A 23,258-nucleotide genomic window follows, 5' to 3' on the forward strand; every position below is an offset into this window, starting at 1 on the left:
CTTGCAAACGTTGGAATCTTATTACCTGGGGAATCTTCTCTCTATATTTTGCTGACTTGAGGGGGAAAATCAAATTTTAACTGATTTTTACTCCCCTTAGCTCTGCAGAGCTAACACTGCTCTGGGAGTACAAGCAAGAGTCTATTTCCGTTTTGTGCATCATCAGCAGCACTGGGTAATGCATTCTGGTCAGTTTCTTCATCTGCAATTTTAATTGATTGCTAAAGTGTAACAAAAAGCACAGTTTGGCTGGCCGGATCTTTATCCCTGGAAATGATGGGCAGGAAGGAAAGAATCCAGCTAGACTCTCAGATTGTATAGGTGTAGAAAGCCTGAGTGGCCTCCCTCTGATCAGGAGTGAGAGGGAGCATTTGATGCCCTTTGGGGGGCGGAGCCTAGATCGCCCCGCCCCCCTCACCAGAAGTACCGGAGTGGGGATGGAAGTATAAAAGGCTGGCCCAGCAGCTCAGTTGGGGGAGAGCCTGCAATGGATGAGGATGCTCGGCCTGTTCTCCAAAGGCCCCGAGAGGAACCTGCGCCTGGCTGTTCCCGATCCCCCTGGCGTGGATGAGGACTGGCCCATAGTACCCGTTGTGGTTTACCCTGAAGAGCCGGAAGAGGCCTGGAGGCTGCAGGTACTAAACCCTGGGGAGGCAGGAAGTAGCCCAGGGACCAGCCAGCTGCAGAGCCCGGCGCGGCTCAGTCGGCGTGTTGCGGCCGGATCCCCGCGGACACAGAGGCAGCCAATCCTGCCCCTGCAGGGCCTTGGGCTGGGACGCAGCGGAGTAGGGTGGGCCCAAATCCCCCTACCACTCTACCCTGGGTGGCGGACCCCATACCCGGTGCAAGGAGGCTCTAGCCCAGAATAGGAGCTCCTTCACCAGTCACCTTAGAGACTGTGTGTTTGCTGGCTGCCTGAGCTCCACTCCCACTAAAGCCAGCCCCTGAAAGACTATTTGCTAGGCCCAGCCAGCCCTGACAGACTGTAGGTGAGGGCTGACTACCTGAGGTGACCCAGTCCAGGTTAAAGCACCGTATTAACTATTTGCCTGTCTTACAGACTCTGGTCCTGACCCCATCAGACTAGCCTGAGTGGCCTCCCTCCAACTGGGAGTGGGAGGAAGCCTCACAGTAAGAGTTTGCAGGGCTGGCAATTAGTCTTTTTACTTGCAAATGATGCCGATCTGATCTGGAGTCAGTGAGTGAAAATAAACCTAAAACCCCACAATGGCATTTTCAACAGAGTCGCTTTTAAAAGGAAAGCTGCTCATTTGCTATATTCCTCCGCCTGCAAGGACAGCGCTCTACCGAAGCCACAGAGCCAGGGATTGACGCCATTAGCTTTTATTGAAACTCATTTTTTCAAATCACACACAAAAAGCAAAACCACAAAAACGAGGAGGTGCAAAACAGCAGGGCAATATTGTAAGGATCCCAGCACTTCCGACAGCCAGATCACACGCTCCTACTCAGTAGCATAGACAGGCAGGCTGAGCGCTGCACCGCTGTTCACGTGGAATCATCTGCCTTTTGCTGGTCCTTCCTCCTTAGGACTTCATTAAAAGCTGCTGGGTAACCGAGCATATTTCAGAATTGGGCTCGCTCAGCAAAAAGCTTTTTTAGGTTCTATTTCCTACTCTGCGGGTCCTATTCGTCTCTCAGTGAGAGAGGTGTAAATCAGCAGTAGCTCCTTGGAAGCAAACTGAGCTGTGCTGGGATGAAACCAGCATGAGAGAAGAATCAGACCTGACACTTCTATTTTCACAGCAGAAACTGAAATCGTTATGAACTCCAAGTCCAATGAACCAGAGCACGCTCTCCCCAGAACAGAGGCATTATTCAGGGAGGCTGAGCATTGGCCAGTTGAGGCACAAAAGCTAAGAGGCATTCACAGCAGCAGAGACGTTGTCCCATCTCAGTGGCTGGGGCTTAAACTCCTGAGTAGGGTGGTGGTGACTCCTTAGGGGGCAGTTCTACGGCTTCCTCATATGACGGCAGCATGACCTGGAAGGAAGAAATCATTACAGCCCCGGCCTTGCTCTGGAAACAGGAAAATGTTTCAATTGGATTTTCCCTCATATGTGTTTCTTTCCCCAGGGCAAAAGAGTGGGAAGGGAGCGACATGGCTTATGAAGGAGGGAGGACTGGCAAATGAAAGCCTGTGGTAAAGCCTGAACACAGAACCTCTGAATCAAAAGACAGAAAATGCTACAGCCTAAGCCAGATGACCCAGATTGCTAGTGCAACAACAGTAGCAAATTCATAAGCTTCTATATAGTCCAGCCACAAGAGTCAGACCCACAGTGTTTGGGCTCCCCACTCTCCCGGCTGGACAGTTATTAGAATTGGTTGAAATTTCCGATTTGAGATACAAAAACAACAAAAAATGTTTCAATTCAGTTTTTCACATCTGTTTTTTTGAGGGGTGTTTTTATTGGGGGGGGAGTTACTGCTTTTCAACCATCTTGATTATCAATCTATTTGTATGGGGTGTCCTTATGTTTTTTGGAATGGCCTTTCAGCAGCTACACGCACAATCGCAGAGCAGTTTCTGCTAAAATGGTCAGCAGTGAAATAGCTAAAAATATTCCAGCTGGCCTTCAGCATTCACACCCCATTGAAATGAATGAGGATGTATCGCAGCTCGCTTAGATGCCAGTCCAGCAAAGAACTAACCTTTGAATTTAAGCATAGTCCTATTGACTTCAGCGACCTGCTTAGATTCTCAAAGTTCAGCACTTGCTTAAGTGTTTTTCTAGGGCAAAGCCTTAGAACACCTGATTCAGGCTACCCGTATATTCAGCAAGACAGCTCTGCATTGGTTCACATTCAAGCATCCAAGGCCTGGCTTACGCTGGGGGGGGTGTCAATCTAAGTTACGCAACTTCAGCTACATAAATAACGTAGCTGAAGTCGACGTACTTAGACATACTCAGCACGGTATCTTCACTGTGGTGAGTCGACTGCTGTCACTCCCTCGTCGACTCTGCCTGTGCCTCTCATGGTGGTGGAGTACAGGAGTTGATGGGAGAGTGCTCAGGGGTTGATTTATTGCTTCTAGACTTGGTGCAATAAATTGACCCCTGCTGGATCGATCGCTGCTTGCCAGTTCAGCAGGTAATGTAGACAGACCCCAAGTATCATGCAAGAAATCTGATGTGGTTCAACAAGAACAAGTGCAGAGTCCGGCACTTAGGAAAGGAGAATCCCAGGCACTGCTACAGACTAGGGACCGAGTGGCTAGGCAGCAGTTCTGCAGAAAAGGACCCAGGGATTACAGTGGACGAGAAGCTGGATATGAGTCAGCAGTGTGCTCTTCTTGCCAAGAAGGCCAATGACATTTTGGGCTGCATTAGGAAAAGCATTGCCAACAGATCGAGGGCAGTGATTATTTCCCTCTATTCGGCACTGGTGAGGCCACACCTGGAGTATTGTGTCCAGCTTTGGTCCCCCAACTAAAGAAGGGATGTGGACAAATTGGAGAGAGTCCAGTGGACGGCAGGAAAATGATCAGGGGAGAGGGCTGGGGATCATGATTTACGAGGAGAGGCTGAGGGAACTGGGGTTATTTAGTCTGCAGAAAAGAAGAATGAGGGAGGATTTGATAGCTGCTTTCAACTACCTGAAGGGAGGTTCCAAAGAGAATGGAGCTAGACTGTTCTCCATGGTGGCAAACGACAGAACAAGGAGTAATGGTCTCAAGTTGCAGTGGGGGAGGTCTAGGTTGGATATTAGGAAACACTATTTCACTGGGAGGGTGGTGAAGCACTGGAAGGGTTACGTAGGGAGGTGGTGGAATCTCCATCCTTAGAAGTTTCTAAGGCCCGGCTTGACAAAACCCTGGCTGGGATGATTTAGTTGGGAATTGGTCCTGCTTTGAGCAGGGGGTTGGACTAGATGACCTCCTGAGGTCTCTTCCAACCCTGATATTCTATGATTCTATCTCCTGCAATAGAGAAGCCTTGATTCAGCACTACATTACTCCAGTTTTTCATGTATCCCAGTGTAACTCCACTAGTTTAAATCGTTTTACACCACATTAAAATTGGAGTAACGTGGGGGTGCATCAGACCTCTAATAGAGGTTAATGGAAGCTTCAATTCTGCATTAAGTAATCTGGGCCGGTGTGCCCCATTTCCATCCACACCCTGCCTTTTTTGTGAGGGACACCAGGAGCTGGCGTTCGGGACTTCTCACCTTCTCAGCAAATTCTGGCAGGACTTTCACCTCCTCTCTCTTGCTGGCTTTAATGTACTTGTAGCATCTCAAGACGCATTTGAACATGTAGGCCTGAAAATCAAAAGGGAAAAGGAGTCTGTCATTGTGTTACTGTTTTTGAGTCACTGCTACGCTGTCCTAGATCTGCCATTGTACTGCTGCCATTCCTGTGAATTGGAGGCCCTTAAGTACTGTCCACCACACTCCCTGGGGCCCTGACGCAGCTGTCTCACCATGGGTCCTTCACCTGGGACATAGAAGATCTGCCCTGTTGAATGCCCACCTCTGAGTGGCCCAAAGAGTGCCGGAAGTGCCCTAAAAGTGTTGGGGGGGCACTGGTGCCTGAACCCTGGTCACGCCCCCTGCACTGCCCTTTCCCCTGAGGCCCCACCCCCACACCGCCCCTTCTCCCTGATCCCCAAGCCCCCACCATCACATCGTCCATACCCCCAAGGTCCCGCCCTCGCACTGCTCCTTGTCCCGGAGCCTTGCCCTTGCACTGCTCCATCCCTTCGGGCCCCGCCTCCACCCTACCTCTTCCCCCAAGGAGCCCATCCTCCACTCACTCCTCTCTGCCCCGTCCCCTGTCACTGGCCCTTACAGCCGGTGAAAAGTGATGGGACCATGGCCCCCTGGAACCACCTATTCTGGTGCCCCTGCCACAGAGGTCTTGATTTTGCAAGGTGATGTGGTTAAAGTTTAGCAAGTGCTTTCAGGCTTTGATGGATCAAGGACAAGATTGGCCAGCAGAACTGAGCCCAAAATTGGGTGGAAGGTCAATGTATTTTGCTTTGATTTTTTTTTTTTCTGAGTGAGGCAATCGCCCAGAAAAAGCACCGTGGGCCATAACCTTTGCACCTCAGCCCTCCAGGAGAAACACGAAGGATACTTTCCAACAGGAATGGACCTGAAAGTTTTGCCTATTCAATTTGTTATACTTTCATTAGTTCCACTTTTCAGGTAAAATAGCCTCTGGCCTTGGAGAGTTTTACAAGATGGAAAAAATAGTTTTTCTAGGAAAATGGATCAATTGACAGACCGCGGCCCAAGACAACCTAACATATTAAATAAACATTTGCTTTACTATGGGCAGCGAGGCGAAGTCATGCATCTCTTATTTTTATTGGCATGTGCTTTCAAATGCACTTTGGAATGTGCTTTGAAATAAACCCCAAACAGAGTGTCAGCAAAAGACTAAGGATCGGATTTTCAAATGAGCCTAAGGGAGTTAGATGCCCAAATCATAAACCACTGAGATAAATGCTCTTTTCTGGGACAACGCAGAACACAAAGCTGAGGCCAGGAGCAGCGCCAGGGTTTTTGGCGCCCTAGGCAGGGGTCCTGCAGTGCTCCTGGTCGTTGGCGGCAATTCTGCGAAGGGCGGGTCCTTCTGTGGCTCCCAGTCCTTGGGGCACTTTGGCGGCGGGTCCAGAGCAAGTGAAGGACCCGCCGCAGAATTGCCGCCGAAGACCCGGAGCGCAGAAGGATCCCCCACCGCCAAATTGCCACCAACGGTGGCAAAATGCCAGCCCCCCAAATCCTAGCACTTTAGGCAACTGCCTAGGTCGCCTAAATGGAAGCACCGGCCCTGGCTGAGGCCAAAGCACATGGGAGCTGCGACCAAACATTCTCAGTCAAGGGGATCCAACTGTGGTACAAACTTCCAAAGGAGATCAGGTGAATCCAGAGCCTCAACATATTTTGGAAACGCTGCAAAACCCTGTTCTTGGAAAGGCCTTTGTGCTATAACAATGACACTTCACAACCCTGTCCCTCCTCCTGCTCATAAACCCCAACACTGATACCCTTTCAACCCAATACGCCCGCCCAACCAACCAACCAAAACAATTACCCTGAAACAAATCAATCAACCACACACACACACATAGATCCCACCCCAAGCAGAATTTTTACCCCAAAAAGAGAAATGTGCCAGACAGAAGCATAGAATCTCAGGGTTGGAAGGGACCTCAAGAGGTCATCTAGTCCAACTCCCTGCTCAAAGCAGGACCACAAATTCCATTAAGAACTTTGCTATTGATTTTACATAGAATGTGCCATGGTAATGGGTGGAAATACAATACTCTGAAATAGAGAGGATGAGAGAGAGACTCCATTGAAATTCGGAGGGACTTGGGTGTCTAAATCTCTTAGATTCCGTTGCAAATCTCAGCCTATTGGACAGAGCCTGCCATCCATGATATTAGCCTCCGCTGGGATATCTGCACTGAAGGTGATGATGGAATTTGCCTGAATTTCAGCCAGTTTCAGTGACAGCAGAATCTTCCCCTAAAAAAGCTGACTGTGTCTGAAAAATATCAAGTATGCCCAGGTTAGGCTCTGAATTCGGGATCATCTGTTCTTAGGATCACTCAGGGGAATATCGGTTTGCAAATAAAGAAGGAAGCAAAATTCGAGGCCTGCCACTATGTCCTTGGAAATGGAGTCCAAAAAAGGGATCAACCAATATGGAGCCCAAATGCCAAGTGTGAGCCTTTAAATTCAGGCCTGCAGCCACCTACCTCTTGTAATTTCAGTGTGGGAAAAGGCAAGTTTATTGCTTGTTAGAAACTCAGTTAAAATCATCTTTCAGCCTAACAGCAGGATGACTGAATATAAGCCATTCAGGCCAGGCCAAAGGGAGTTAGGCACAAATTCAGTGGTACTTGGGCACCTAATTCTCTTAGGTGACTTATGAAATCCCAGTCTAAAAGCTCCTTTGCATTGTGGGTGAGGGTCCAACTGGAGGGTGCTGGTGGCTGTTGGGCAGTTTGGCTGAGGGTTGGGAAGCTTGTCCTAGGAGCTGTGGGACTCACGAAGTTGTGAGCGCTGGATGGGAGGAGGATGAACTGGATGGTGTGATGGGGTGTGCCCCCCCCCCAGCCCTGACAGGGTTAACGAGGGCCTGAGAGGCCAATTAGGTTACCTAGTATCACCTGTGAAAGGGAGGGCCAGTGTTAACTGAGAGTGAAGGCCAGCAGGGGAAGGGCTGGGTTACAAGATAAAGCCAGAACACTGAAAGGAGCAAGAGACCTGCAAAGACAGGAGCCTGTAGCTACTCCCCGGGAGGAGGGAGGTCACCCAGAGCAAGCCTAGGCAGGAGAGGAAGCACCAGGATCCTGTTCTGGAGTAAAGGGTCTGACACTAGGCTAGGAGGGAGTGACGGCACCATGGGAGTAGGGTAGGCTGCCATGGCAAACCCAGAAGCAGGCAAGAAAACATAGAGAAGGCTGAAGAGTAGGAAGGAGCTCAGGAAAAGATGGGGACTGAGGACCTGGATTGCTGATAAGAGCAGGCCCTGAACCTGTGAAATCTCTACAGTCTAGGCCTCTAGAGCTTCAGAATCAAAGCAAATGTCCTCTCTCACCCAGACACACCAGAGGTTTTTCAGGTGGATTCCACAGGAGATATGACACAAGCTCTCTGGTATCTCTCCCCTGGCTGTATCAAATACTGCTCATGACCTTACCGGGATGTTTAGAAGGCCCAAACACAGTCACTTCAGCACTTCATTCAGCTCTGACTCTTGCTAAAGTTGCAGGGAGTTACCTGCATTTAATCTTAAAACCCAGGCTGCATTCTAAGCATAGCTGTCTGCATCGTGTTTATAGACCCCTGCTCTGATTCGCAGACCCCCTGGGTGCCCAGAGCATGGATGCCAAAGAGAAATGGCTCTGCGGCTCATTTCCTTCACTGCCACTTGTAGCTCCACTGGGCAGTGAAGTTAGCACGAGGCTGACAGTCCCGGTTGGTTACCCAGTCTCTTCGACCCATCCAGCTGCACGGCACCAGCCGTAGAGAGAAATAATACAGAGCAAGCACCGGGGCGGTTTGGGGCTGCCAAGGTGCCGTTAGATGTAATGGGACATGGCCCTAAGCCACCATGCTCAGATGGCATTGGACTGAATTGAAGGGAAGACGTGCCAGGCGCATGGCAATTGGAGTGAATGTCTGCCATGTCATTCTCATTGCTAGCAATCTGGCAATAGGCTCGTGGGGTGCTGAAGTGCCCAGGCCTGGTCTCATGCTAATAAAGAACTAATCGTCATAAGAAAATGACACTGACAATTGATTGCTAAAGTACGTTAAAAATCCCCACTTGCCTCCCATTCCCCACCATGCCTGCAGATTAGTTTCTGATAGCTCCTCTGCCCTTTTTCCTGTGAGTGGTGGAGGGGAAGTTAGTTACCTTTACGATACAGCATATTTAAGTCTTCATCAGACCCGGGTACCCATTAGTGTACGTGGCTGGGGAGGAAACATACAGCTCTGGAAGGGTATGCTCTGCAATTCTGGCCCTCTGTTTTCCTCCTCTCCCGTACACCTGTAATCTCCAGGAAAGCTTGTATAGCATCACTTGAACAATAGGTAATAATTGCAATAATACTGATAACACTTTATATCTCTAAAGCTTTCTTCATCTGAGGATCTCAAAGCGCTTGATAACAATCGCCTCTCCCTACCCCAAGGGATAGATGAGTATAACACCTAGCACTTTTCATCTGTAGATTGCAAAGCACTGCCCATCTATAATATATTTAGCCTCCCATGCTCCATTTCACAGATGGGTAACTGAGGCACAGAGAGGCTATCTGACTGGCTCAACATCACACAGGAAATCTATGACAGAGCAGGGAACTGCACCCACGTCGTTTACATTGTAGGCTAGTGCCCTCACCACTGGGCCGTCTGGCTCACTTTGCACATGGGAAACACAAGGCACAGAGTGGTTAAGCAACTTGCTACAGGTCACCCAGGAAGTTAGTGGCATACAGGGGACTAAAACCCATGTGTCATGACCAGGGCCCTACTAATTTCATGCCTGTGAAAAACGTGTCACAGACCATGAAATAAGCCCTTCCCCATTAAATCTCATCTCCTCCTTTCTGCTGGCGGCGCCCCATCCAGGGGGCTCCTAGCTGCAAGTCCCTGCCGGACTCAGGAGGGATAGGACTTGTCCTTCCCTTATATGGCAGTTGTGGGAGGAAAAGCGGGAGACCAGACCCACTTCTGGGTACCTTTGGGGTTGGGACCCCCATCTTTACAACACTGTGAAATTTTAGATGTAAACAGTAGAAAATGTGCAATTGACCAATTTTAAAACCCTCTGGCCATGAAATTGATCAAATGGACTGTGAATTTGGCAGGGCCCCAGTCATGACCCCCTCTTCTCTCATCAATAGCTTGCCCTCCTGCACGCTGTGCTCTGTTTTGGAGTGGAGTGTAGAGGACAGAGTTATGGGGCAGTAATGTCAAGTTAGAAGGCGAACAGATGGCACCAGATATACAGGAACGATGATGTTGGAATGGAGAGACAATAAATGTTTGCAATGGGCCATTAGGCAAGGCAATTGAGGCAAAAAGATACTGGGTTGGCCCAGTGGGCCTTGAGATGCTCTCCTGGGAGGGGGCCAGGGGGAGGGACAGTGAACTGAAACTGATGAGCCTAAATGGACCAAATGGCTTTATAGATCTGTTTCCATTTGTAACCATGGTCCTCATGAAAACTCTATCGCTTGGAACTTGTCCCTTATTTGAATAGCCACAGCTGCCTCTGCATCCAGCCCTCAGTGTCATTATGCACCAGAGGAAAGTGAAGGGAATATCACAGCATCTGGCTCATGGAGCTCTAGGTGATGTGTCTTTGTCAATTTCAGGGAGCAGAGTTGCATTCTGCTGTCAGTCAGGAGTAGCTGAGATTCACCTGTCATTGCCATGGCGACCAAGAGCCCCGTCAAAGGTGAATTTAATCTGAGAAGCAGGAGTTACTTCCTAACAGCAAGATCAGTCAGGCGGTGAGAGAACCTCACAGGGATGAGATAAAAGCCCCATCTCTTAGGTCCTTGTCGTACCCCCTCTGTGCCCATCTGTTGTCTCTTGTCTACGATTGTAAACTTTTGGGGCCAGGAACTATCTTTTGGTTCTTTATACAGCACCTAGCACAATGTACCCCTACATGCCACATGGTGGTGATGATGCCAATCTTTCTCAACCTCTTACATGCAGTGACCCCATATTACAACAGACAAAAGTTTCAGGATTCCCCCTCATATGGCCATAAACAAAAGGCATTCCGGCACACATCACTGAAACCTGTGACCCTACCCCCCTTGTAGGCCCACGTCTCCTCTCACTAGCACCAGGGTAACTCTACAGACTCCACTGAAGTTAATCTTGATTTGCACCAGCTGAGGTTCAACCTCAGGGCATTTCGACTCCTCTTGTGCACAATGCCTCGTGGAGCAAGTCACCATGTTGAAGTCAGTTGCTACTATCACATCCCCCAGCAAAGAAATCAGCTACTCACTGGGCACCAGCCTGTTGTATCAAGCAGGCAAGGTATTAACAAGCTTCAACAAGACTTTATTTACAGTGGAAACCTCTTTACCAAGCTGCTGCTGCACCCTCTGTAACTCTCACTCAGCCTCCTTAACTCCTCCTCCCGCCTTCCTGTTTCCTCTCCTTTCAGACTCCCAACAATCAGTGCTCCCAGTTCCAATAATTACAAGCAACATCTGACAAAGTGGGTATTCACCCACGAAAGCTCATGCTCCAAAACGTCTGTTAGTCTGTAAGGTGCCACAGGATTCTTTGCTGCTTAAGCAACATCTAAACACCACACAGCCCTAGCCTTGCACAACGTAAGAGTTATTCATGCCAATATGGGCCAGATCCTCACCTGGTGCAGACTGGCATAGCTCCATTGACGTCTGGATTTTACTGGTGTAACACACACACACACACGGGCATTATACTGCCACGGCACATTTTCCATCTCAGAGGAGTTGAGTTACATTCACACACCCTTCTATCTATTGTCTCCAGCATATGAGGAGGAAAGCTTTGTGGTGAAAATCCATGATATGTTACATACCTATCTAGCTAAACATGTAGTAAATTCAAGCTGGGTTCTATTTGCCAGGGGCGCTAAGCCCTCTCCTGGAATGCGCCTAGTACTATGCCAGTCCTACCAGTCCGATTCTACACTGCCCCCAGGCCCCACTCCCTGCTCTGCTAATATTGAAAGATATGATGAAGTCATGTCAGGAGTGCAATCAGATAAGACATTGTCTTTCATATTGGCTAGTCTGGCTGCCTGGGAAGAATCTTAATTTAAAAATAAATCTCCACTTGACAAATAGCATTTTCATTCAGGCAGCATCTGCTGAACTAGCTGGAGATGTCTGGGGTTTTCTGAAGTGGTCTGAAACTAGTCAATGAAAAACCTGTTCTCTGAGCCATTAAGAGATGAATAGAAAACTCCATCACAAAAGGATTTTCTAAAAGATAAGGGGGAGTTAGGAGCTGGTGTGCTTTTAATTACATTTTAGGGGTAGCACCAGCCCCGCAGCGCAGCCGGTGTGAACTTAGGGTGACTAGACAGCAAATGTGAAAAATAGGGACAGGGGGTGGGAGGTAATAGGAGCCTATATAAGAAAAAGACCCCAAAATCAGGACTGTCTCTATAAAATCGGGACATCTGGTCACCCTACTGTGAACTGGAGTAAATTCCACTGGCGTCAGTGCAACTACACCGATTTTAACCAGCCAAGAATCTGACCCACTGTGTCCTGACCTGATTTATTTTGGCACACACCAACCGAACAGCCCCTTATCTTTTGTTCCCAGCTCATGATGTTGATGCACCAGTGTCATCTATAAAGAGTGGGGAGAGAGGGAGCCTTGGAGAGATTTTGTTTCATGTTTGCAGTTTGCAGAGGTAGGGAACAGAATCATCTGAATCTCAGACCTCTCTCCTACACTTGTCTCCAGTATCTAAGCTCTGCTTTACATGCACAGCTCCTGTTGAGCTTAGTAAGTGCCTTTAACAGCAGGACCGGAGAGGAGGAGCAAATTCCTCATGTCTCAAGGGGCAGCAAACTTTTGCTCAACCTTCCTGGGACACTAGGCGATATGGCGGGTTACCTTTAGCAGGAGGACAGCAATGAATGTGATGGTGAAGGTGATCATCACTTTGGCATACTCCTCGGAAGACAATTTCTCCTGGCTGGGCAGGAAGCTCTGAAAGGAAAGGGAAGTGCCCATGATAGTCATATGTCTTTATTCCAACATCAAGGGCCAGATGAAATCAGTTGACAGTTTTGGTTTGATTCCTTGGAGACACGTTCCTTGCTTTCCCAGTTACCAGGGAAAGCTTTCATGGCTTAAAGGACCAAGCATTCTGGTTCCGCTGAAGTGGGAGAGTAGTAATCCATAGGGAACAGTTTTTCATTTCCTGTTGATAACCAGGTGTCTGCTGATGCTTTGAGGCCTGTATCGGGGCTTTCATTAACCCTGCCTAGATCTAGCCCCCACCTTTAATTGCACCCACTCTGATAGGGGTATGGGTAATGGCAGGTCTATGGGCAAAATGCCTTGCTCTGATCAGCAAATGCAGATCTCGAGCTGGTCAGAATGTCCCTCCCACCCCAAACAGAAAATATCAACAAAAATGAAAGAAAGAAACTAACAAAATCTACATTTTAAATGGAAAAATTCAAGTTTTTTTTGTGGGGGAGGGGATCAACCCTCAACATATTTAGGCAAAAAAATAAAATATTTTGACCAAAAACATATAGTTTGATTCTGAAATCCTGCTGCAGTGCCTCCTGGGAGCTATAGTTCAGGTGCCTCATGCTCCCATTCTCTTCAATAGGCCAGGATCCCTGGTCAGACTACATCTCCCATGATGCACCATGCTGTCCTCTTTTTGCATCAGCAGTATTTCCATTTTTGGTTGAAGTATTTCTCTTTTTGACAAAATGCCAGTTTTCAGATGCTCTCTTTTTGAACAAAAACATTTCTGGAGAAAGCAGACACTTTTCATGAAAGTTCTAGTTTCACCAAGACCTCAGTTTTCCACAGAAAAACAGTTCTGATGGAACTGGCCCAAATATTTTCACTTAATGTTAACTCATTAATTTGTTACCTAAAAGCCTGATCCCAACCCATTGAAGTTAATGGCACTTAAGCTTGTGGCTAAAGTTAAGCATGTTGAATTGGTTTGCTGAGCAGGCCTGGACTTGGTACATGCTTAGGTTAGGGCCGTCAGGTGTCTGGTTTTTGACTGATACACCCGGTTGAAAAGGGACCCTGGTGGCTCTGGTCAGTATCGCTGACCAGACCGTTAAAAGTTTGGTTGGCAGTGCAGCGGGGCTAAGGCAGGCTTCCTGCCTACCATGACTCCCTGCGGCTCCCGGAAGCAGTGGTCTGTCCCCGCTCTGGCTCCTACATGTAGGTGTAGCCAGGGGGCTCAGCACGCTGTCGCCACCTCAAGCACTGGCTCCGCAGCTCCCATTGGCTGGGAACCTCAGCCAATGGGAGCTGTGGGGGGAGCACCTGCAAATGGGGAAGCACGCAGAGCCACCTAGCTGCATCTCCTTATAGGAGCCAGACCGGGAACATGCCGCTGCTTCTGGGAGCTGCTTGAGGTAAGCATGGCCCGGAGCCTGCACCCCAATCCTCTCTTGTGCCTTAGTCCTGAACCCCTCCCGCCCTCTGAACCCCTTGATCCCAGCCTGGAGCACCCTCCTGCACCCCAAAGCCCTCATCTCCAGCCCCATCCCAGAGCCCACACCCCCATCTGGATCCCTCATCCCCCCTGAGCCTCAGGCTCCTGACGCAGCCCTGATCCCCATCCTGCCCTCTGAACCCCTTGGTCCCACCTGGATCCCCATCCTGTATCCCAAATCCCTTATCCCTGGTCCCACTCCAGATCCTGCACCCGCAGCTGGAGCCCAAACACCCCAAATACCTGAATTCCCTGTTCCAGTCCAGAGTCCCTTCATGCACCCTAAACCCCTCATTTCTGGACCCACCCTGGAATTCACACCCCCAGCCCAGAGTGCTTACCACTTCCCACTCCAACCCCCTGCCTCATCCCGGATCCCACTCCCATACTCCAAACTCCTTTGCCCCACCCCCAACCCCCTCCCACACCCCAACCCCCTTTCCCAGCCCAGAACCCCCTCCCGCACCTTGAACTCCTCATTTCTGGTCCCACCCTGGATCCTGCCCCCTCAATCAGAGCCTTCACTCCCTCCTGCACCCCAACCCTCTGAGCCAGCCTAGTGACAATGAGCAAGTGAGTCAGGGTGGGGAAAGCAAGAGACAGGGGAGGGGGGAGTGGAGTGAGCAGGGACCATGGCCTCAGAGAATGGGCGGGGCAGGGGTGGAGCCTCAGAGAAGGGGCGGAGCAAGGGTGTTAGGTTTTGTGCAAGTAGAAAGTTGACAACCCTAGCTTTGGTGCTTTGCTGCATGAGAGCTATAGTCAAGCTGTGTCCTCAGGGAGGCTGATTCCCAGCTTCCCAGTTTTGCCAATCTAATTTGCACCCACAACATTTGCCGCAGCAAAATGAGTTGTGCTTTTAAGAAATGATGACTGCACAAGCAAACTGCCAGGGAAGGGCACAGTTATGCTGATTAGAAAGTCCTACAGACAGAGGTGAAAGTAAGCCGGTACGGCCCGGTATGGTATACCGGAAACAGACGGTACACAGCCAACCGTACCGGCAGGGGACAGCTTCCCCAGGGCCCGGCAATTTAAAAGGGCCCAGGGCTTGGGGCCACCACTATCCCGGGCCCTTTAAATTGCTGCCAGAGCCCCAGGGTAGTGGCAGCAGCCGGGAGCCCCAGGACTCTGGCAGCTATTTAATGGGTCCTGGGCTGCGGTCCTTTAAATCGCTGCTGGAGCCCCAGGGTAGTGCTGGCAGCAGTGGCTGGGCGCCCCAGGCCCTTTAAATCACCACCAGGCTGCACAGAAGGACTGACTGGAGGAGTCTGCCCCCAGCCCCGCCCCTCCCACCAGAGGCTCTGCCCCTTCTGGTTGAGCCCCCCAACTCAGGACCCTCGCTGTCCTATGTACCGGTAAGTCCCTTAAGTTACTTTCACCCCTGCCTAGAGATGACCTTTGGCACTGAGTGGAGCAGAGCTGAGGGTGCTGCTCTAACAGCAAGTATTAAAGAAACGTTTTTCATAACAGAAAAAAAACAGGATGACGATTTTGCTGGTTTCCCTGACAGGCTAACGCACAACAGGACACTCTTGTTCAGGCTCATGGTTGTCATTCATTTATGACCTACCTCTTGGTTCGCCGAGTGGAAGTTGAGGTAGGCCGGGGCCTCCATGTAGGAACTACAAAGAGTTAAGATGCTCAGACAGAAATCCAGTAACTGCACGGCCAGGAAGGGAACCTTCGTGTGTGCTTTCTACAGAGACAAAAATGTCAGCGTGATCAAGGCTTTATTTTCTGGTTAAATGAAAGAGCCAGATTTGTGGGTATTTCCTTAGCTACAAAGGGCCTGATTTTCCTTTGTCCTGCACTTGGGTCTTACTCTCTTTTATGCCATAGCCCCTTTAGGCCACTCTGACAGTGTAAATAGACCTTCAAGTGGACTCCCATGCTGGCTTTCATCTAGATATCTTGGGTAACAGCTGTGAAGCCACAGCAGCATGTGTGCAGGGCCATCCCTAGAGATTGTGGTGCCTACTCAGCCCCCGCTGAGGGGGAGGTGCCCCTGGCCTCCGTGGGGGTGGGCTGCACCCATGGGCTTTGGGTGGCAGGAGTAGCTAATGCAGGAATGCAGCAGGGGTCGGGCCCACCCCCACACTCACACTCTGTTCCCCCGGCTCCCAGGCTTGGGGGAAGGGTGGGAACTGGGGTAGTGTAGCAGGCCAGGGCCAGGTTGCTCCACTTTCCACCTCCTGGTGAGTGCAGAGCGGGTCCAACCCTGACCCCTGCTGCAGTCCCCCAGGACGCATAGCTCAGGGGACAGGGTTTGGGGGGGGAAGGGGCAGAGGGGAAGGAGTGGGGCAGGGGCAGAGGCAGCTTTCCTGGGCCCTACTGTGCGCAGCCCATGAGAGGCCGGCTCAGCCATCCGGGGGATCGAGCTGGCTGCTGGAGCTGGATGCAGCATGCAGCTGTGTAGGGCACCAGGAAATTTGGGGCAATTTGGCGCCCTAAATTTCCTGGTGCCCTACGCAGCTGCATAGTTTGCGTATGAGTAGGGACGGCCCTGCATGTGTGTCAGCATGGGCTGTACAACATCCCCCATCCCTGGGACCCTGGATCAGCGAGCCCATGCTGCCGCAGCTTCCACAGTATTTTTAGTGGAACTAGCTAGAACAAAGCTAGCTCAGGTATGTCTGCACATGTGTCTGTCACACCTCTGACTGCTGGTAAAACAGACTCTGACTGCCAATGAAAAGCAGGTCCCCTGTATGATTGTTAACCTCTGTGCAAAGTGGATGTAAAAGGTGAAGTTTTACCCCCATTTTGCACTAGGGCACCTGACGGCAAGAGGGGAAAGGCAATGGTGAATCAGGCCTGTCATCCAGAAAAGTTTTCCAAAAAACAGCCTAGAAAGTGTAGTATATACGCAGGCCAAAATGTTTCGGACTCAGGGAAGTGGGAGGGGCTAATGTTAGGGCACCCAATAAACTGGCTGAGTTTCATGCAAAAACCCAATTTTCAGAGTTTCTGGGCTCCTGTTGATGGGAGCTGCTGGTTTTCAACGCCAGTTTCTGAAAATTGCTGCTGATTTTGATGACTAAATATCATGTTTGATGCTTATTGTTTAGGAGAATTCATCACTATGGTTTCCCTTTAAAGTACTGGCTAGTTCCACCGTCAGACCTCTCAACGGTCCATCATCTTAGACACAAATGTTCCCCTGGCCAACCCTCAACCTGCTGTCGCTTTGGTTTTATCACTGTAAATAAATTACATCAAGTATGATGAATCAGGCAAGTGAGGTTATAGGAAATGTGATGAATATTAAATGAATGATTCCTGCAGTGGGGCAGAGAGTCTAGTTACAGAGGGTTGTAAGACTAGCAGTGGACTTTGGGGGTGAAATCCTGGCCCCATTTAAATCAATGGCAAAACACCCATGGAGTTCAGTGGGGCCAGACATTCACCCCTCATTCATATAGCGCACCACGTATCTTGCTTGGGGTCCTATGTCAGCATAGATCACTGGCCTATCTGCCTTAGGTATTTATATAGCCCTATCACAGTATCATTGGAGCACTTCATCATGTAGTTATTCTGTGAGGGAAGGAAGTACGAGCAGCCCCCATGGTACAGGTGGGGAGCTGAGGCACAGAGAAACTAATTGACTTGCCCAAGGTGACAAAGGAAGTCTGTGGCAGAGCAGAGACTTGTACCTAAGTCTCCAAAGACCCTGGTGACAAGCCTAACTACTGGATTAGCCTTCCAGCTTCTCTGGGGCCTTTGTCTAGTCCATCAAGTTCAGTATCCTGCCTTCAGGTATGGCCCACTGTGCGATGTCCAAGGAGGGAAAAACCACTCCATAAATGAAGCTAACCTTGTAGGATGCTTATGTCCAGAGTCTCCATCACGTATTGTGCTATATATCTGCGCCCCGGCAGCCTGAAAAGTGGGCTCATGCTTCTTACTTACCACATGGCTAATGGATGCAAAAGACAGCATTTCAGGGACCTGAATGTAGGAACTGAAGACCGTGAAGAGGGTGAGGAGAAAATCCATGATTTGCAAAGCCAGGAATGGAATCAAGTGGCGTTCCCTGTTCTGTGTGTGTATGTGAGAGAGAGAGAAAGAGAGCAGGCAACTGATTATTTCTATTCAAGTGTGATTGATTACAAAGAGCTAATATGGTGCTATTGCGCTGTTATAACTAGAAAAATTTACACATACACACACCCCGGCAAGAAATTCCACACCTAACTCTAGATATTAGTGAGACAGGTGTGTTAGAAATCTACCTATAAGCATAAGAGCTGATCAAAAAATGGGTTTTGTTTTTTGTTTTTTTTGCCATGAAAAATTTAGATTTTTTTTATGACAATTTGAAAATTGAAATATTTCAATTTGGAAATTCTGCCACTTTGCCTCATGGGAATTGTAGTTAGAGGGCCTCAAGCTGCTGTTCTCCTCTATAGGCTAAGTACCCTGATCAGACTATATCTCCCATGAACCCCCATGGTTTCTCTTATTGGAGAGGTGGGACAGTTGCATCATGGAAGTTGCTGACTATGGTGCATTATGGGACATGTAGTCTGACCAGCCTATATAGGCGAACAACTGCCATTACACACCAGGACAGCATTTTCAAATCAGGATAGTTTTGGTTTTGCCTAAAATATTTCAAAAAAATCTTAATTGTCAGACTCTCGGCATGAAAAAATCATTAACTGAAAACCCAATTTCCCTCAAAAATAATTTTGATGGAAAATTTCCCCCTAGCGCTAGTAGGCACATCTAGACTTCGAGCAAGTTTGTGAGTGACCAGTTCAATGGGTTTGAAATTGTAAATAACCTTCCCCCCCCCATCCCTACAAAAACAAGACTGAAAGTTATTTTAAAAGGACATACCTTCATCACTCCATAGAGAAGGTAGAAGCTGATGATAAACAGCATGAAGATCAACAGGAAGCTGGTGGTGATGTCCGCTAATAAATAATAATAATATTAAGATCCCAGTGCAACACAGAAGCATTTCAAACCATGGGCCAAATCTACTTAGTCAATCGCTGCACAATGGAAAATTGAATTGAGTTAAGGAGTGGAGGATTTGGTCCCATAAGTCAAAGCTTTTACTTCAACATAATGACTTATCCTCTTGTGGAATTGAATGCAGAACCTTCACTGCTAAATCCAGTTGCCTGCATCCCATAAACTAAAAAAGCACTTCTGCTAGATGCAACCAGTAGTAGGCTCTTACCCTCTATAGGGAGCAGCTGCTAGCCAGGGACATGACACAGTTAACCAGGGAATTATACAAAGATATGTTGTCAGTGGAAGATAAATATTTTGCAAGGGCTGTTAAGCTGGGCAAATTGTCTCCCAAAGGAAGTAGCAGAATTCCCATCATGTGGGACATTTACTTCTGGGGTGGATGAAGCACTGGAGAATAGACTATAAGGGAAAATCTTAATACAATCTTTCCATGTCCAACTTCTGTGATTCTATCAACTGAGACTCATTCTTGGGCATTGCTCTATCTGTTCTTCCCTAGACTCGCTCAGCACCCTGCACCTGTGGTTTGTATTGCAGGGGGCTTGATGGATGGAGTCATGTCTCTTTTGCTCCCAAACACCCTCACATGAAGGATCAAATCTGGATCCACAGTGCCAGACCTGAATTCCAGACCTGAGCTGCTATCTGCAGAATTCTGCCTTCCACTCCCCAGGGCAGGGAGCACCACTGCAGGTGCTACAACAGCCCACGGTGTGCAACAGTAACAACAATGCCCCCCACCCCTTTTCCTTTATAGGGGTTTCGGCTTTTGGATCCTGCCTCCCACTCACATGGGGGAATTTGGCTGGTGTGTAGTCACAGAAGCAGTAGACATGCTTCCCACTAGACATGCTGCCCAATCCCAGCCCCAAACTCATGCTCTAAGCTACCATAGAAGACCTCTGTGCTTATCTGAAGATGATATCCCCCCTCCCCTCAATCCCAGCCTTTCCACTTCGCTTGGGGATTTCGCTGCTGCTGGAGAAAGCTTCCCCAAATTTGGGTGTGTATCTCATGAGATTTTCCCAGTCCGTGATTTATACAAACACACGTGCCAGCGAATGAATAAAAATGCTGTATGGGTCTCGCTCTCTCTGTTTCTATGTATCACTGCTTGCTCGAGTCTTCCAGAGATACCCAGGAATTTCATGAGCAGGGAGAAGTATGTTATGAAATAAAAGTCCTCTCTCATTACAAATGTGGTATAAACAGTGTACACCATGGTGGTCCAATGAAGCCTACACGGGGCCTTTGCAACCATAGCGAGGGGACTAATAAAAAAGCAGGTTTTATTTGCCAAATGTGTATTTTGATTAACTTCTGGCCACATCAGAGTTAGTGTGCTGAATGCAGCTAGAAGGGACTTTGAATGACTCCTAATGTTCCCCTTGAATGCAAAGAGGCCTGTTTCTGTTTTATGGCCCAATAAACTGGCCAGGGGAATGCAGGAAGGACTCATAAACTGTGGTTTTAATAGTCACATTTGCTGATTGCTGGGGATGGATATTTAGGTTGTTGGGCTGCTGATACACTGCAGAGTGCTGCTTCTGAATAGCTGGGTTCAAAGGCAGGGCAGGCTTGGCAAGAGAATTCAACCTAACGGTACTTCAGGGGTGTTCTGCCTCCAGTGCAGGTGGTTTTGGTCCATATGACAAAAGCTGCATGCACACTGGTTTCCTGTATAGCTCTGCTACTTCCCCTGGATGATTCCATCAAGACTGTGATGACAACTCCCTGTCATTATTACCACAGTGATAAATGTTGATATATTAATTAAAACAAAAACAAAGGAAATTAACCACCACAAATTGAATTAAGATGTGTTAGAGATCTGGCCTTCCCAAGAGGCACAGAGGCCAAATAAGGATGCAACTCCCACTGAAAGTCAATGAGATTTGGACACCTAACGCCTTCGAAAATCTTCCCTGTACGGGTAAAGCTCTTCTCTTCCACTATTGTTTGTTTTACATTTCTGTAGTGTATGATTTCACATATTAGAAATATACAAATGGTTGCTGCAGAGCTTTTGAAAACGATAATGAAATTAAAAATTTAAATACAGATGTGTGCACTTTTTGGGGTTAGATCGTTAGTTAATTTGCATGAGAAAGAAAAAGTTGAAAAGGTGTGAAATTGACTCCCAGGAAATGGTAGAGTTTCACAACATTCTAGGGTATTGTTAACACACTCCACTCTGGTGCAATGTACGCACAGAACAGCAGGAGTTGAGGACAAGTGACAGAACTATTTTGGGGAGCGGGGGAGGGAATGATTCTCCCAAATCTTCTTCCATTTCTGTATTTGAATTCGGGCTGAGCATTGTGCAGTGTTTAGACACATTGTTTTCACTTATAGTTTCTGGAACTATAAAGATTGTTCTTTGTAGTATTTCCAGTCTGACCAGAAAAAGAAATGCCAGAAATTTCATGAGTAGAGCTCTGTGAAATATTTGTGATGCACCTTGAAATGCAAGTGTTTGAGATTTCATTGCAAATTACTGCAACTTTGGGAGAGGAGTGAGTGGAGGGAATATATGCCAAATGTGACTTTTTTTATTTCGTTTGGTTAAAAAATAGCAGTTTTCGCACAAAATCATTCTGTTTTAAAGCAGAAATCTCAAGGTTTGTGAAACTCAATGTCTAGCTTGGGGTATATCTACATCTACAATTTTGCAGCGCTGGTTGTTACAGCTGTATTAGTACAGCTGTATAGGGCCAGCGCTGCAGAGTGGCCACACTTACAGCAACCAGCGCTGCAAGTGGTGTTAGATGTGGCCACACTGCAGCGCTGTTGGGCGGCTTCAAGGGGGATTCGGGGAACGCGAGAGCAAACCAGGGAAGGAGACCAGCTTCGCCGTGGTTTGCTCTCGCGTTCCCCGAACTCCCCTGCAAACTGCAGGGAAGGAGACCTGCTTGCTCGGGGAATCGGGGAACACGAGAGCAAACCGCAGGGAAGGAGACCTGCTTGCACGGGGGTTCGGGGAACGCGAGAGCAAACCGGGGAAGGAGACCAGCTTCGCCGCGGTTTGCTCTCGCGTTCCCTGAACCCCCCTGCAAACCGCAGGGAAGGAGACCTGCTTGCACGGGGGTTCGGGGAACGCGAGAGCAAACCGGGGAAGGAGACCAGCTTCGCCGCGGTTTGCTCTCGCGTTCCCCGAACCCCCCTGCAAACCGCAGGGAAGGAGACCTGCTTGCTCGGGGATTCGGAGAACGCGAAAGCAAACCGCAGGGAAGGAGATCTGCTTGCTCGGGGGTTCGGGGAACGCGAGAGCAAACCGCAGGGAAGGAGACCTGCTTGCACGGGGGTTCGGGGAACGCGAGAGCAAACCGCAGGGAAGGAGACCTGCTTGCACGGGGGTTCGGGGAACGCGAGAGCAAACCGGGGAAGGAGACCAGCTTCGCCGCGGTTTGCTCTCGCGTTCCCTGAACCCCCCTGCAAACCGCAGGGAAGGAGACCTGCTTGCTCGGGGATTCGGAGAACGCGAAAGCAAACCGCAGGGAAGGAGATCTGCTTGCTCAGGGGTTCGGGGAACGCGAGAGCAAACCGCAGGGAAGGAGACCTGCTTGCACGGGGGTTCGGGGAACGCGAGAGCAAACCGGGGAAGGAGACCAGCTTCGCCGCGGTTTGCTCTCGCGTTCCCCGAACCCCCCTGCAAACCACAGGGAAGGAGACCTGCTTGCATGGAGGTTCGGGGAACGCGAGAGCAAACCGGGGAAGGAGACCTGCTTGATTACCAGAGGCTTCCTCAGGTATGCTGGGATACCTGCTTATTCCACGGAGGTCAAGAAAAACGCTGGTAAGTGTCTACACTTGATTACCAGCGCTGGATCACCAGCGCTGGATCCTCTACACCCGAGACAAAACGGGAGTACGGCCAGTGCTGCAAACAGGGAGTTGCAGCGCTGGTGATGCCCTGCAGATGTGTACACCTCCTAAGTTGCAGCGCTGTAACCCCCTCACCAGCGCTGCAACTTTGTGATGTAGACAAGCCCTTGGATAACAATTTCTTTCTGTATGGAAGCTTCATGAAAATTTGATATCTCAGTCTCCCCTGCTAAAACTGGCCATTTAATTCAGGGTTTGTAAACTGTGAAATGTATTGTTACTGAATGAATTAAAACAAAAAAAATTTTGGAAACAAACTCTCATTTTTATACATCACTATTTGTGGGAACATTTTATATTCCATTTGATAGTGGTTCAAACAATTTTGTTCAGCAGAATATACATTTATGTGTACAACAATGCCTATAGACATGACAGGTAGCACTAGTTGCAAAAAAATAAAAACAAAATTGTAGGAGTTTTCTATTAGTTTTTCAAATTTCATTCCCCCCCCCCGAAATGTTAACATTACAAATTTTGAAAAAAAAACATTTTGATAATTGAAAAATTTCAATCAGCTCTGTAGCTAATAAAAAACTCATAAAAAATCAGCAAAAATTGGTCTTGTTTTGGTCAAAAATTGCATTTTTACAGAAAAAACATCATTGAAAACTTGAAATTCAGAAAAATTTCAACCACCTTAGGGCTGTTATGA

At 48.6% G+C, this 23,258-nt stretch overlaps 1 protein-coding gene across 2 annotated transcripts in view; it reads right to left on the reverse strand.

The window, feature by feature from the left end:
• Nucleotides 1-1,328: 1,328 nt before the first annotated feature.
• Nucleotides 1,329-23,258, reverse strand: part of LAPTM5 (lysosomal protein transmembrane 5) — a 34,030-nt gene continuing 12,100 nt past the window's right edge. For both annotated transcript variants that reach the window (XM_030539084.1, XM_030539085.1), the window contains exons 3-8: nucleotides 18,575-18,651; nucleotides 17,642-17,770; nucleotides 15,300-15,425; nucleotides 12,145-12,240; nucleotides 4,198-4,290; nucleotides 1,329-2,004 (exon numbers count right to left, since the gene is read on the reverse strand). In XM_030539084.1, coding sequence (XP_030394944.1) covers nucleotides 1,930-2,004; nucleotides 4,198-4,290; nucleotides 12,145-12,240; nucleotides 15,300-15,425; nucleotides 17,642-17,770; nucleotides 18,575-18,651 — 596 coding nt within the window. In that variant the 3' untranslated portion in view covers nucleotides 1,329-1,929. The remainder of the gene's footprint in view (nucleotides 2,005-4,197; nucleotides 4,291-12,144; nucleotides 12,241-15,299; nucleotides 15,426-17,641; nucleotides 17,771-18,574; nucleotides 18,652-23,258) is intronic.

The sequence above is a fragment of the Gopherus evgoodei genome, chromosome 20 (assembly GCF_007399415.2).
Source record: "Gopherus evgoodei ecotype Sinaloan lineage chromosome 20, rGopEvg1_v1.p, whole genome shotgun sequence".
NCBI classification, from domain to species: Eukaryota; Metazoa; Chordata; order Testudines; family Testudinidae; genus Gopherus; species Gopherus evgoodei.